The sequence below is a fragment of the Salvelinus alpinus genome, chromosome 4 (assembly GCF_045679555.1).
Source record: "Salvelinus alpinus chromosome 4, SLU_Salpinus.1, whole genome shotgun sequence".
Taxonomy (NCBI): Eukaryota; Metazoa; Chordata; class Actinopteri; order Salmoniformes; family Salmonidae; genus Salvelinus; species Salvelinus alpinus.
Window position 1 is genome coordinate 37,054,448 of NC_092089.1, and position 13,341 is coordinate 37,067,788.

At 45.5% G+C, this 13,341-nt stretch overlaps 1 protein-coding gene across 2 annotated transcripts in view; it reads left to right on the plus strand.

Moving 5' to 3' along the window:
• Window positions 1-11,516, plus strand: part of LOC139573445 (nephrin-like) — a 53,145-nt gene extending 41,629 nt beyond the window's left edge. The window contains exons 18-31 of one of the 2 annotated variants that reach the window (XM_071396895.1): window positions 641-781; window positions 1,933-2,057; window positions 2,508-2,670; window positions 2,900-3,056; window positions 3,618-3,769; window positions 4,844-4,955; window positions 5,149-5,330; window positions 5,600-5,641; window positions 6,513-6,638; window positions 7,238-7,283; window positions 7,902-8,034; window positions 10,383-10,461; window positions 10,567-10,739; window positions 10,974-11,516. In XM_071396895.1, the coding sequence (XP_071252996.1) occupies window positions 641-781; window positions 1,933-2,057; window positions 2,508-2,670; window positions 2,900-3,056; window positions 3,618-3,769; window positions 4,844-4,955; window positions 5,149-5,330; window positions 5,600-5,641; window positions 6,513-6,638; window positions 7,238-7,283; window positions 7,902-8,034; window positions 10,383-10,461; window positions 10,567-10,739; window positions 10,974-11,096 (1,754 nt within the window). In that variant the 3' untranslated portion in view covers window positions 11,097-11,516. Of the gene's footprint in view, window positions 1-640; window positions 782-1,932; window positions 2,058-2,507; window positions 2,671-2,899; window positions 3,057-3,617; window positions 3,770-4,843; window positions 4,956-5,148; window positions 5,331-5,599; window positions 5,642-6,512; window positions 6,639-7,000; window positions 7,284-7,901; window positions 8,035-10,382; window positions 10,462-10,566; window positions 10,740-10,973 lie in introns of those variants that run through there. The other variant, XM_071396897.1, reaches the window with a different exon arrangement.
• The last annotated feature ends 1,825 nt before the right edge of the window (window positions 11,517-13,341 follow it).

Here is a 13,341-nt window from a genome sequence, read left to right on the forward strand (position 1 = left end):
TGTTGATCTGTTTAAAGGTCTTACTCACATCGGCTGCGGAGAGCGTGATCACATAGTCTTCCAGAACAGCTGGTGCTCTCATGCATGTTTCAGTGTTATTTCCCCCGAAGCATAGGAGAAGATTAGCTCGTCTGGTAGGCTCGTGTCACTGGGCAACTCTCGGCTGTGCTTCCCTTTGTAGTCTGTAATTCCCTGTCATCGGACCACAGCCACCACACTCCTGTCCCTAACCTCCCGCCTCAACCTCCACCACCACATCCACCTCCCGGAGGGGTTACTCAGCCATTAAAGGAGGGGTGCTGTGGTACAGTGGTGGTCTGACAGATGGGCTGTTGTTTCTGTGGGAATTTTGCCAGGCCAATCAATAATATAGCATTAGATGTCACTTATAAGCCATGAGTGGCTTAGGGACATGTGGTTTATGCATTTATAATGAATATTTTTGTGTGTGTGTGTGTGTGTGTGTGTGTGTGTGTGTGTGTGTGTGTGTGTGTGTGTGTGTGTGTGTGTGTGTGTGTGTGTGTGTGTGTGTGTGTGTGTGTGTGTGTGTGTGTGTGTGTGTGTGTGTGTGTGTGTGTGTGTGTGTGTGTGTGTGTGCGGGTGTCCGTGCGGGTGTGGTTGTGTGTGTGTTTATGAACAGAAATGGATCCTCGGTACCACTTTACTGAGAGCACAGCATTTGAGATCTGGAATGTGACAAGGAGAGACACCGGGGTCTACACCGTGAACTGTACCAACGAGGTGGGGTCTGACAATACCACCATCACTCTGGACGTACAGTGTAAGTCTCACTGGCGTTGAATCTGGTCTGTCTACTCACCTCAACACCGTGTTAGAACACTGAACTCAAGTCTAGGCTTTAGTTCAGGGATTGAACACAAGTCTTCAGGACTCAGGACAGGCAAGGTTTCTCAGTCCTCATGTGAGTGTGGTTCATCAAGCCACCTACATTACATGCTAGTGTTGTATACCCAAAAACACAAATTCTGTCACAACCTTGAACCAACCGACCGACACATCCCCATCCCACTGCCCCCACTCTTAATGATGTAACAATCGCACTGTTCTGAATGTAGGTCTGAATGTTCCAGTAAAACCTACAGTGCAGAACAACCCTAATGGACAGACAGCACAGCGCTGTCCTGATCCGATGGAACCTGACAGTTGGAGGTTTCCATAATGTATAGAGGATTGTAATAGCTTTAATGGGTGGCGCTGTAGCCCACTTGTTGTTCCTGGTTAAAATGAATGTGGTGTGTGAGAAGGCCGTAAGTGTCTCTGGTGGTTCCATCAGTGTGCTGTTTGTATGAACACAGACAGGGGCGTTGGGGCACTAATGCCACTACTGTTATAAGTAGATGGTACCCACAGGAAGAGAAGAGCACACAGCCAGGTGGAAAGGGATTACACTGCAGTATGTTGGTGGAGTCATAGTGCTGCCGTATCCAGGACATAGTGACTGACTGAAGGAGGAATGGAAGGAGGGAAAGTGGGCCATGATGACTGCACCCTGCCTGCCTCTGTCTCGCTCAAAGTTAAAGTGGAGGACAGGCGGCATGCAATGGGGAACCTCCAGGGTGACGTGGCCCAATTTAGGGACATTGAATTGGGCAGGGGTGTCTGACAGTAGGGGGTTGGGACAGTTCTAAAATATACTAGGGTTAAATTGATTGGCAAATATTTAATGTAAAGTGGTCACTTAGAGAAAGGTCATTAGTTACAGTATGTATAGGGTGTCTGTAGGATCAGTGATGCATAGAATAGAATAGAATGGAATAGAATTGAATGGAATATAATACAATAGAATGAATAGAATTACAGAGAGTTGGAAGTCGGTGGGTGGTGAGTGACTGATTGTTCCTTAAGTTCTAAAGTAGAATTTTACTTTCCTACTGTTTCTCTCGTCCTACTTTCTTATTGCCTACTCCCCAGATGCCCCTAGTGTGAAGATGGAGAAGGACCCAGTGTATGTGGATGTGGGGGAGACAGCAGACCTGTTTTGTGTAGCAGATGCCAACCCCATCATCAACACTGACATGTTCTCCTGGAAATGGCTGGTGAGAACCCTCATATCCCCATCTCATCTCACCTCTCCTTTCTTCTCATTTGATTTCCCTTTATCTGGCCTCCTTTCTTTTATTTCACCATTTCTTACCGTTTATCACTCCCCCTCTTAAATGCAGAGACGTGCCATATTTCAGCGGCTCTAACTATTCTTCCGCCCCACCTCTCCCGGCTCCCGGCTCCACACTTGGCCCAAATCCAGAAAAATTGCTTTCATTACGGCGCGGCAACTAAAGGGCACATTCATCAACGTACGCTCTCTATCCTGTATCTACTGCTCTCTTTTTTTCTCTCTTTTACTCTTTTTCTCTCTCTCTTTCTCTTTCTCCGCTCCCCCTGGAGTACCTGCACTGATCTTGCACAGGAGGGGGTGGGGGTGTACGAAGATGTGCATGCTGTCCTCCTGTCTTCCTCTCGTTTACCCCTCTCTCTGTCTTCCTCAGGGCGAGGGGGAGATGGAGGAGATGGGGGAGCAGAGCCAGGATGAGGCCACTGGGCAGCTGACCATCCAAGGGGCGACGCGGGCCCACGCCGGACGCTACCAGTGCACTGCCGACAACAACATAGAGCCCCCTGCCAGCGTGGCAGTCCAGCTGGTGGTGCGCTGTGAGTCTAAAGAGCTCTACCAAGATCTATCAATCATGTCGTGTGAATTCATCATGGGTGCAATGGAGTGGAAAAGTGTTGTGGGTGTCTTTGTTTGTGTGGCACCATTCATCATGTCTATGCATATCTGTATTCATTTGCATGTATTCCATGTTTCTGTCTATCCATTTCTGTTTGTACATGTACAATGTGAACATCTCTGGCTGTATGTTTGTCCTTTCCTGTGTAGTTAAGCCAGAGCTCCAGAAGGGGGCACAGTGGAATAAGGTGGCAAGCAGAGGGGATGGCACCAGAACAGCTGAGGTGGTGTGCCAGGGAGAGGGCATCCCGCGGCTCCACTTCTCCTGGGCTAAAAATGGCGTGCCCATAGACTTCATACACCCCAGGTGAGAGCACATCCCATCCCTCACTCTCCATCTGGTTCTCACCTTCTCCCCGTTCCACACACACACACACACACACACACACACACACACACACACACACACACACACACACACACACACACGCTCACGTACTCAAACATAGCCACACATATCCCTAACAATGTAGAAACTTTAAACTACTGTGTCATGAGAATGTGGCAAAATATTCATGATGGTGGATAACTAGATTCGTTTCCATAGTTTATACATTCATTCAGTATCTCACCATTAAATCTTAATTTGGGACTTTGCCTCTCCCTATGCAAATACCTGTCACAGTGCCTGCTGTCTGCCCTATAGCCATATTGTGTGTGTGTGTGTGTGTGTGTGTGTGTGTGTGTGTGTGTGTGTGTGTGTGTGTGTGTGTGTGTGTGTGTGTGTGTGTGTGTGTGTGTGTGTGTGTGTGTGTGTGTGTGTGTGTGTGTGTGTGTGTGTGTGTGTGTGTGTGTGTGTGTGTGTGTGTGTGTGTGTGTGTGTGTGTGTGTGTGTGTGTGTGTGTGTGTGGGCGTGTGTGTTCTGCAGGTACCAGGAGAAGACAGTTAGGGAGGGCTCATTACACACCAGCACGGTAACCGTGGTGAACGTGAGTGCAGCGCTGGACTACGCAGTATTCACCTGCACTGCTCGCAACACTCTGGGAGAAGACACACTCAACATCCAACTGCTCAGCACCAGTATGTGTGTGTGTGTGTGTGTGTGTGTGTGTGTGTGTGTGTGTGTGTGTAAGCGTGTGTGTGTGTGAATGGGTAAAAGGTCAGAGGTTAGGTCAGACATCAGGGCCCAGGGATGTTGCTATGATGTAAAACACGTACTTTACAGCCAACTGCTAGAGTCCCATTGGTCCTAATTTAGCTACATCCTCTCATATAATAGTGTTTGTGCGTTTGTGTATGTGCTGCCTTGTCCACAATTTTATTAGTGTGGGAGGACCCTCCAGCTTATAGAGAAAATGTTCTGTCTCTCTCGATGGTAGGAAGAGCAAGTCCTCAGTGTCAGACACCCTTTAGCTATGTCATTTCTATGGAGTATCTCTCCTTTATCCCCTGCCTATAGCTCTAATTCCCCGCTCTGTCAGATAGGCTGAGTCGCCCTCTGGCTCACTAGCAAGTGTATTCCTACGCCGGCGATGTCAACACGGCCCCTGCTCCCAGCGAGCCCCCCAGCCTCCATTGGACACATTTAATGTTTAAAAGCGTGAAATACAATTCAATATTCACTGCTGTTTTTTTCTCTCCCTCTGTTTTTTATACTGCCTTGAATATTCATAATTAATCTGACGCAGCGATAATAAATGTTATATGCTTCCTTATCATCAGAAGGCCGGGAACGGAAAGAAGGCTGTATTCTCTCTATCCCTGCCCGCCTCGCTGCCGCTGTTTGGATTAAAAAAAGACAGATCCAAATAAGACTGACCCCTCTAACCTCGTATCTTATGAGCGGAACTGATAATGGAAATGATTTAGTCTGCAAACAGAGCTGCCTGCATGCCTGCAAGCACAGCTTCTCTCTCTCATTCTAGTGCTGAACTCTCTCCTCTTCTGCTCTCTTCCTCTGTCATTCTCTCGTTTATCCTATTTCATCTACCCTTCATTCTACCCCCCTTCTTTCTCTCCCTCTCTCTTTCCATTTCTCTACATTTTTTCCCACCCTGTTTTTTCCCCAATTCTCTCTCCCTTTCTCTGCCCCCCCCCCCCCCCCCCTCCACCTCTTTCTTTCTCTTACCTTCCATCTCTCTCTCTAACACACAGATCAACCAGATCCTCCCTCAGAGTTCCGCCTGGTCAGCTTCACCCATGCCTCTGCAACTCTAGAATGGATCCCAGGCTTCGATGGGGGTTTGGAGCAGAGATTCCGTGTCAGGTGATAGAGCATTGACTACAGTTTGGCCGAACATGATGTGTCAAATATTGTGATCTCTTCTTTGCATTCATAAGCAACCAACACATCCTTGATAGGGATATTAGGAACAGGTCTGGATCAAGGGTCAATTCCATTTCACTCCTGTCAGGTTAGAGCCCATCCCTGTACTGACTAAGATACTGTTGATTAACAGGTACCGTTGGGCTGACTCTGTGAGTTTCCTCTACGTGGATGTGTTCCCTCCGAGAGCAAACATCTTCATTGTGACAGGCCTGTCCCCCGCCACTACATACAACTTCTCTGTCAACGCACTCAACTCCATGGGAGAGAGCGGCTACGCAGACAACAACTCAGTACTCACCATCACCACCGAGGGTCAGTCTAGAGCAAGTTCACAACATGACTTCTGGGTCTTAGCTAGGAGAGGGACAATGGTCGGACATTAGATGGTTTGGACTCCTGCACAGCTGGTATTGAGATCAGGTTATGTCTCTAATGACACCCTATGCCCCATTTTGTAGAACATGAATCATCTTGGCACTATATGGGGAATAGGATGTCATTTGACATTTGACCCAGGTTTATTTTGCAGCGTTAGAACAGCATTGATGTTTTCCCCTGTCTTCCATGGTTCTTCTAACCAGAGTGGGAAGGAGCAGTCCAGGAAGAGGATCCCTCAGGGGAGGGTAAGTTTATTTCATCTTTTTTGGGACTGTGGAAAATAGCTATTTTCTAAGCAGCTATCTTCATTTGGCTAAATCATGTTAATGTACAGTATGCACCTCCAAGGCCCTGAAATGTGTGCTCTTTGAATAATGGTACTGTAGTTATGGCAGCCGTGGTCATAAACGCTACCTTCTTTCCTTGTGTTAGTCTTCTATCAATAAAGGAAGTGAGAGACCGGCTTACATACTGATTATTATTATCCTTTAATAAGTTTGACTCAATATGCAATAAACGTATTTACCACAAAATAGTCAAAACTCAGAGTGAAGTTCAATTGTTTAATACCAAAGACGCAAAAGCTGTAATGGGCGCCCATCAAGTGGTGCAGCCGTATACATGTCTTTCGAGTGGCGCAGCACTCTTATATCCAAGCAAAGCTCCCCACCCATACAATGATATATCAGTAGTTTTCCACTCACATCACACAGCACTTTCCACTGAGCTTAAGGACATGGTCTGCTGCTAACCATGACCCAGGAGTTTCAATCATCTCAACCACTGTTGGCACCACTTCCTCTTACCTTGTTGCTGTTTAGGCCATTGAAAATATCTGTGGTTTCCAGTTACCGGAACCCTAACAGACAGTTATCTAAAACTACACACTCCCTAATATCAACTAACCCTTCTTCTCTACTTTTACTATCACCTTACAATTCAAAAACATCCCCAGAGACTTAAGGCCTCGTTCTACTTCCCCTTAATCACACAAAAGCTATTAATGATACAAACCACAATTATTTACAACCGAACACCCTGTTCCTGGATCTTGCTTCCTATGATGTCATCATGGTGGATCAACTCATTCCTGTTCTTGGTTCTCTTGTAAACCAGAGACGACAGGGTTGTCGCTGTATCAGACTGTGATCATGGCGGTGGTTGGTGGGGCTCCGCTGCTGGCTCTCAACTGGCTGGGCTGCTTTCTGTGTCTGAGGTGGAAGAAGAGGCGGGGCCAGACAGGTAACCGTGGCAATAGCATGGTCAAGGTTGTGTGACTGTTTTCTTCTGCATCTGTCTCAGAAACCTCTGCCCAAGTCACCAAAGAGTTGAGCCTGAATCTTAATGCATCTCTCATTTCTTTCTTTCTCTCTCCTGCTATTTCTCTGTGTGCTCTTATCTCTTCTCTTCCTCCTTTCCCTCCAAACACACCCATATGCCCCTCCCTCCCTCTGCAACCATCCTCCAAGAATGTCACTTCTTCCCTCTATCTTTACCTTCATCTAATTTATTCGATTTTTTGTCTCTCTCCCCCTCCCTCTCTCTCTCACTCTCTCTCTCCCTCCATCCCTCACTTCCTTTATCTCTATATCTGTCTCCCTCAGTTTCCGTTCCCTGCAACTGTCAGGTCGCCTATCTCACTCTCTCCTCTCCACCCTTTGTCCTCACACACTTCTTTATTTCTTCATCCATCCTTCTCTGTCAGATCTCTTTTACTTCTTCAATAGTGCCCCTATCCCATTTCTAATCCCCACTCATTCATCCCCCACCCTCTCTCGCTCTCTCTCTCTCACCCTCACTTTCTCTCACTCTCTCTCACTCTCCCTCCCTCTCTTCTCCAGAGAGTAAAGGCAGTGTTTCAGATGGGAAGAAGAGTGAAGGAGATGGGTGAGTCATCATCTTAGTCTGTCTCTGTGTGTCCAGGCTAGTCAGCATCCAATCCAGTCCAGTGGGTACAGACAAATGACTATACGTCCAATCCCCTCTCAGAGGCCTAAACCCTGCCCTACTGACAGACCACACCCAGCACCCACAACAGCAAAACTACAGGACCCTGTGACGGACAAAAGTCTCCCGTTTTGTATGATGTAATATAGCAACAAAAGAGTAAAGCAGACACTCCTGTCAGTCTAAATTTGCAATTAGGGGGCAAAGCAACAGCGCAAATACAGGTGTCACATCCAAATATACTTAAAATGCAATACGCCATATGGCATTGACAGTGCTATGCTCTTGTGCACTGTACTGTAGTGTACATGTCTTTGTATCTAGGTATTTTCTCCCTGAGGATTAAGAAAGAGTGACATAAGATGAGTGGGTGGGTGTTGATTGGATGATGTTGATATGTCTTAATTCTTTTTTTAAATAAAAAAGAGTGAGATGGGAGGATGTGGGTGGGTGGTTGGGGAGTCGGGATGTGATGCTGTGTTTTCTAATTAAAAAAGATACAGAAAAGTAAAAAGGAATGGAGGAGGTTAGACGCTTTGTTCTGTCTGTCATATCCAGGTCCACTGTGTCCACTGCCAGCGGCTCCACCAGGTACGAGGTCAGAGAGCTGGTGAATCCTGCGGCCCAGTGCACCCTCCTCATCGACAGCGGATCAGAACCAGACAGCAGCGTCTACGAGAGCTACGCTGGGGTAAGAGGAGAGAGAGGGGGAGGAGGTGGGGAGAGGTGGGGTGGAGGAAAGAGATGGGAAAAAGGGGGATACTTAGTAAGTTGCACAACTGAGGAGAGGGAGTAAGGAGAGGAAAGAGGGAGTAAGTAGAGGAAAGAGGGAGAAAGGGGGATGACAGAGAGGTAGATAGTAGAGAGAGGGAAAAACACAGTAAGGTAGAGTGGTGGATGAAGGGGGGAGAAGAGGAAGTTGACAAAATAAAGAAACAGAGGGAGGGGCTTAGAGAGGAATAGGAGAAGAATAAAGTGAGAAAACAGGAGGGATGAGAGGTAGGAGGATGCTAGCAGACAGAGGTGGAGAGGTGAGCAGAAAAGGAAGGATTAAGGAAGGGGGAGATCAGTCAGAAGAGAGGAAGTGGAGGAGTCAGGCATAACGAGGGAAACAGAGGAGAGATAAACTAATAAACACCTTTGGCTCTTCTCAGAGTAGGAAAGGGAGATCGATAACCCACAATTAGCATTCAAAATACATTTCGATCCTGGTGAAATTGCACATTGTAAAATGCCAACAAGGCTTTGAACCCTGCAGAAAAATGTTAAGTAGAATATAACAACATCGGCAGAAATAGACTATTGTTAGAATAGGCTCTAATGCAAGCAAATTCTCCTCAGAGGTGTTAGCTAACCTTGAGTTATAATACAATACATGAAGTCTAGGCAACAAAATATACTGTTTGTCAGGTGTCTCTCTACAGAGTCACCATGTACAGTCGTGGCCTAAAGTTTTGAGAATCAAATAGTATTATTAATTTTCACAAAGTCTGCTGCCTCAGTTTGTATGATGGCAATTTGCATATACTCCAGAATATTATGAAGAGTGATCAGATGAATTGCAATTAATTGCATAGACCCTCTTTGCCATGCAAATGAACTGAATCCCAAAAAATCATTTCCACTGCATTTCACCCCTACCACAAAAGGACCAGCTGACATCATGTCAGTGATTCTCTCGTTAACACAGGTGTGAGTGTTGAAGAGGACATGCTGATTGAGTTTGAATAACAGACTGGAAGCTTCAAAAGAAGGGTGGTGCTTGGAATCATTGTTCTTCCTCTGTCATCCATGGTTAGCTGCAAGGAAACACGTGCCATCATCATTGCTTTGCACAAAAAGGGCTTCAATGGCAAGGATATTGCTGCCAGTAAGATTGCACCTAAATCATCCATTTATCGGATCATCAAGAACTTCAAGGAGAGCGGATCAATTGTTGTGAATTAGGCTTCAGGGTGCCCAAGAAAGTCCAGCAAGCGCCAGGACCATCTCCTAAAGTTGATTCAGCTGCGGGATCGGGGCACCACCAGTACAGAGCTTGCTCAGGAATGGCAGCAGGCAGGTGTGAGTGCATCTGCACGCACAGTGAGGCAAAGACTTTTGGAGGATGACCTGGTGTCAAGAAGGGAAGCAAAGAAGCCACTTCTCTCCAGGAAAAACATCAGGAACAGACTGATATTCTGCAAAAGCTACAGGGATTTGACTGCTGAGGACTGGGGTAAAGTCATTTTCTCTGATGAATCCCCTTTCCGATTGTTTGGGGCATCCGGAAAAAAGCTTGTCCGGAGAAGACAAGGTGAGCGCTACCATCAGTCCTGTGTCATGCCAACAGTAAAGCATTCTGAGAACATTCATGTGTGGGGTTGCTTCTCAGCCAAGGGAGTGGGCTCACTCCCAATTGTACCTAAGAACACAGCCATGAATAAAGAATGGTACAAACACATCCTCCGAGAGCAACTTCTCCCAACCATCTAGGAACAGTTTGGTGATGAACAATGCCTTTCCCAGCATGATGGAGCACCTTGCCATAAGGCAAAAGTGATAACTAAGTGGCTCGCTCGGGGAACAAAACATTGATCTTTTGGGTCCATGGCCAGGAAACTCCCCTGACCTTAATCCCATTGAGAACTTGTGGTCAATCCTCAAGAGGCGGGTGGACAAACAAAATCCCACAAATTCTGACAAACTCCAAGCATTGATTATGCAAGAATGGGCTGCCATCAGTCAGGATGTGGCCCAGAAGTTAATTGACAGCATGCCAGGACAGATTACAGAGGTCTTGAAAAAGAAGGGTCAACACTGCAAATATTGACTCTTTGCATCAACTTCATGTAATTGTCAATAAAAGCCTTTGACACTTATGAAATGCTTGTAATTATACTTCAGTATTCCATAGTAATATCTGACAAAAATATCTAAAGATACTGAAGCAGTGAACTTTGTGGATATTAATATTTGTGTCATTCTCAAAACTTTTGGCCATGACTGTACAGTACAGCATCTGTCTATGTTTTTCACCTATGGTCTTTGTCCTCCCAGGAGAGCTCCCACTACTACTACCCCACCAGTGACTACCGCCCTTCTCTCTACCCCCACCCCGAGGGAGCACAAGGGCAAGGTGAGAGAAACCAAAATACTACCTATGAATAATACATCACAAGAGAAAAGACAGAGACATTTCTCCGTTTAACTTCAAAAAACCTCTTTGGCTCTCTTTTTCAAGATGGCCGCCGCTACCCACTAGAGCCCATAGGCCATGAGTATGAGGAGGTGGGAGACTGGGGCATGTATCAGGACGTGCTGGGGTTCTCTCTCCCCCTGCCTCCTTCCCAGTTTGACCCCAGGTTACCAGAGCAGAGGCGAGAGTGGAGACCACCATCACCCAGTTACCCTCAGGTCAGCACAACCCCACTGGGATAAAGTAGTAGTTATTGATCCCTGAGGGGTGATGACCCTTATAGTTTCACATATTGGACTAGATGTGTTTTATCACCTTGGGTTTTTCCAAATAACATAGAGATTGGATGGGAAGTTTCGCATCAAAATGATTTCAAGTTAGGATTTGGCCTACAGTGCTATATAGTACTGTCATGTCTCTCACCTTCTTGACACAGCTTTCTTCTCCAACAGGGAAGTGGGAGGGGCATGACTGCCCGGCAGCAGCCAATCAGAAGGAAGGATCCGGTGGTTGAGCGACGCCCAGAGAGAAACGACTATGATTTACCTTTTGAGCTCAGAGGACAGTTAGTTTAGGAAGCTTAGGCCTTGATTCCAGAATGTGGACAATACCTCAGACTCAAATACAAACTCTTAGTGCTGTGCTGGTATTGAATACGATATGAATAGGAAGCCTTTCAACTGATCAAAATGTTACTACCAAAAGGTAGAGTATTTACAGTAGGTGATGTTGTGGGACAGTCAATCAATACAAATTAGGCCTACCGTCGATCCAAAGACGTAAAATGTAAAAGACGAAGCAACAAAACATGCAGAGTTTTTCTTGCAGATCTTTTAGTAACAATTGACTATACTCTACTGTACAAATAAAATGGCAAGGATAATCTAGGCCTAACTGATACACAATTCCAACATGCCTTCAGTGTTTTTATACAGATACATGTCATATCCAAAATCTTTCTCCAACAAGAGCCTTTACTGGAAGTGTCACTCCAGCAAGATGAGAGATGAAAAGGAAGTTAGAAAGTCAGAGAAGATTTTTGTATTTTGTATTTGTATTTGCATTTGTATTTATTATGGAATCCCATTATTATGGATCCCCAAAATTAAGGCAGTTTATACAATTTTAAAAAGTTACAATACATTCACAGATTTCACAACACACTGTATGCCCTCAGGACCCTACTCCACCACTGCCGCATATCTACAGTACTAAATCCATGTGTATGTGTGTGTGTGTGCGTGTGTGCGTGTGTGCGTGTGTGTGTGTGTGTGTGTGTGTGTGTGTGTGTGTGTGTGTGTGTGTGTGTGTGTGTGTGTGTGTGTGTGTGTGTGTGTGTGTGTGTGTGTGTGTGTGTGTGTGTGTGTGTGTGTGTGTGTGTGTATGCATGTCTCTGTGCCAATGTTTGATGTTTGTGTTGCTTCACAGTCTCTGCTGTTCCATAAGGTGTTTTTTTATCTGTTTTTAAATCTAATTTTACTGCTTGCGTCAGTTACTTGATGTGGAATAGAGTTCCATTAAGAATTGGCTCTATGTAGTACTGTGTGCCTCCCATAGTCTTTTCTGGACTTGGGGACTGTGAAGTGACCTCTTGTGGCATGTCTGAGCTCATGGGTGTCCGAGCTGTGTGCCAGTAGTTTAGACAGACAGCTCGGTGCATTCAACTTGTCAATACCTCTCATAAATACAAGCAGTGATGAAGTCAATCTCTCCTCCACTTTCAGCCAGGAGAGATTGACATGCATATTATTAATATTAGCTCTCTGTGTACATCCAAGGGCCAGCCGTGCTGCCCTGTTCTGAGCCAATTGCAATTTTCCTAAGTACTTTTTTTGTGGCACCTGACCACACGACTGAACAATAGTCAAGGTGCGACAAAACTAGGGCCTGTAGGACCTGCCTTATTGGTAGTGTTGTTAAGAAGGCAGAGCATTGCTTTATTATAGACAGACTTCTCCCTATCTTAGCTACTACTGCAACAATATATTTTGACCTTGACAGTTTACAATCTAGTGTTACTCCAAGCAGTTTAGTCATCTCAACTTGTTCAATTTCCACATTATTTATTACAAGATTTTGTTGAGGTTTAGGGTTTAGTGAGTGCTTTGTTCCAAATACAATGCTTTTAGTTTTAGAAATATTTAGGGCTAACTTATTCCTTGCCACCCACTCTGAAGCTAACGGCAGCTCTGCAGCTCTTTGTTGAGTGTTGCAGTCATTTCAGTTGCTGTAGTAGCTGACGTGTGTGTTGAGTCATCCGCATACATAGAAACTCAAAGGCTTTACTCAAAGTCAGTGGCATGTCGTTAGTAAAAATTGAAAAAAGCAAGGGTCCTGAACAGCTACCCTGGGGAATTCCTGGTTCTAACTGAATTATATTTTATATGCTTCCATTAAAGAACACCCTCTGTGTTCTGTTAGACAAGTAACTCTTTATCCACATTATAGCAGGGGGTGTAAAGCCATAACACACACGTTTTTCCAGCAGCAGACTATGATCAATAATGTCAAAAGCTGCACTGAAGTCTAACAAGACAGCACCCACAATAATTTATCATCAATTTCTCTCAGCCAATCATCAGTCATTTGTGTAAGTGCCGTGCTTGTTGAGTGTCCTTCCCTATAAGCATTCTGAAATTCTGTTGTCAATTTGTTTACTGTAAAATAGCATTGTATCTGGTCAAACACACGTTTTTCCAGAAGTTTACTAAGGGTTGGTAACATGCTGATTGGTCGGCTATTTGAGCCAGTAAAGGGGGCTTTACTATTCTTGGGTAGCAGAATGACTTTAGCTTCCCTCCAGGCCCGAAGGCACACTCT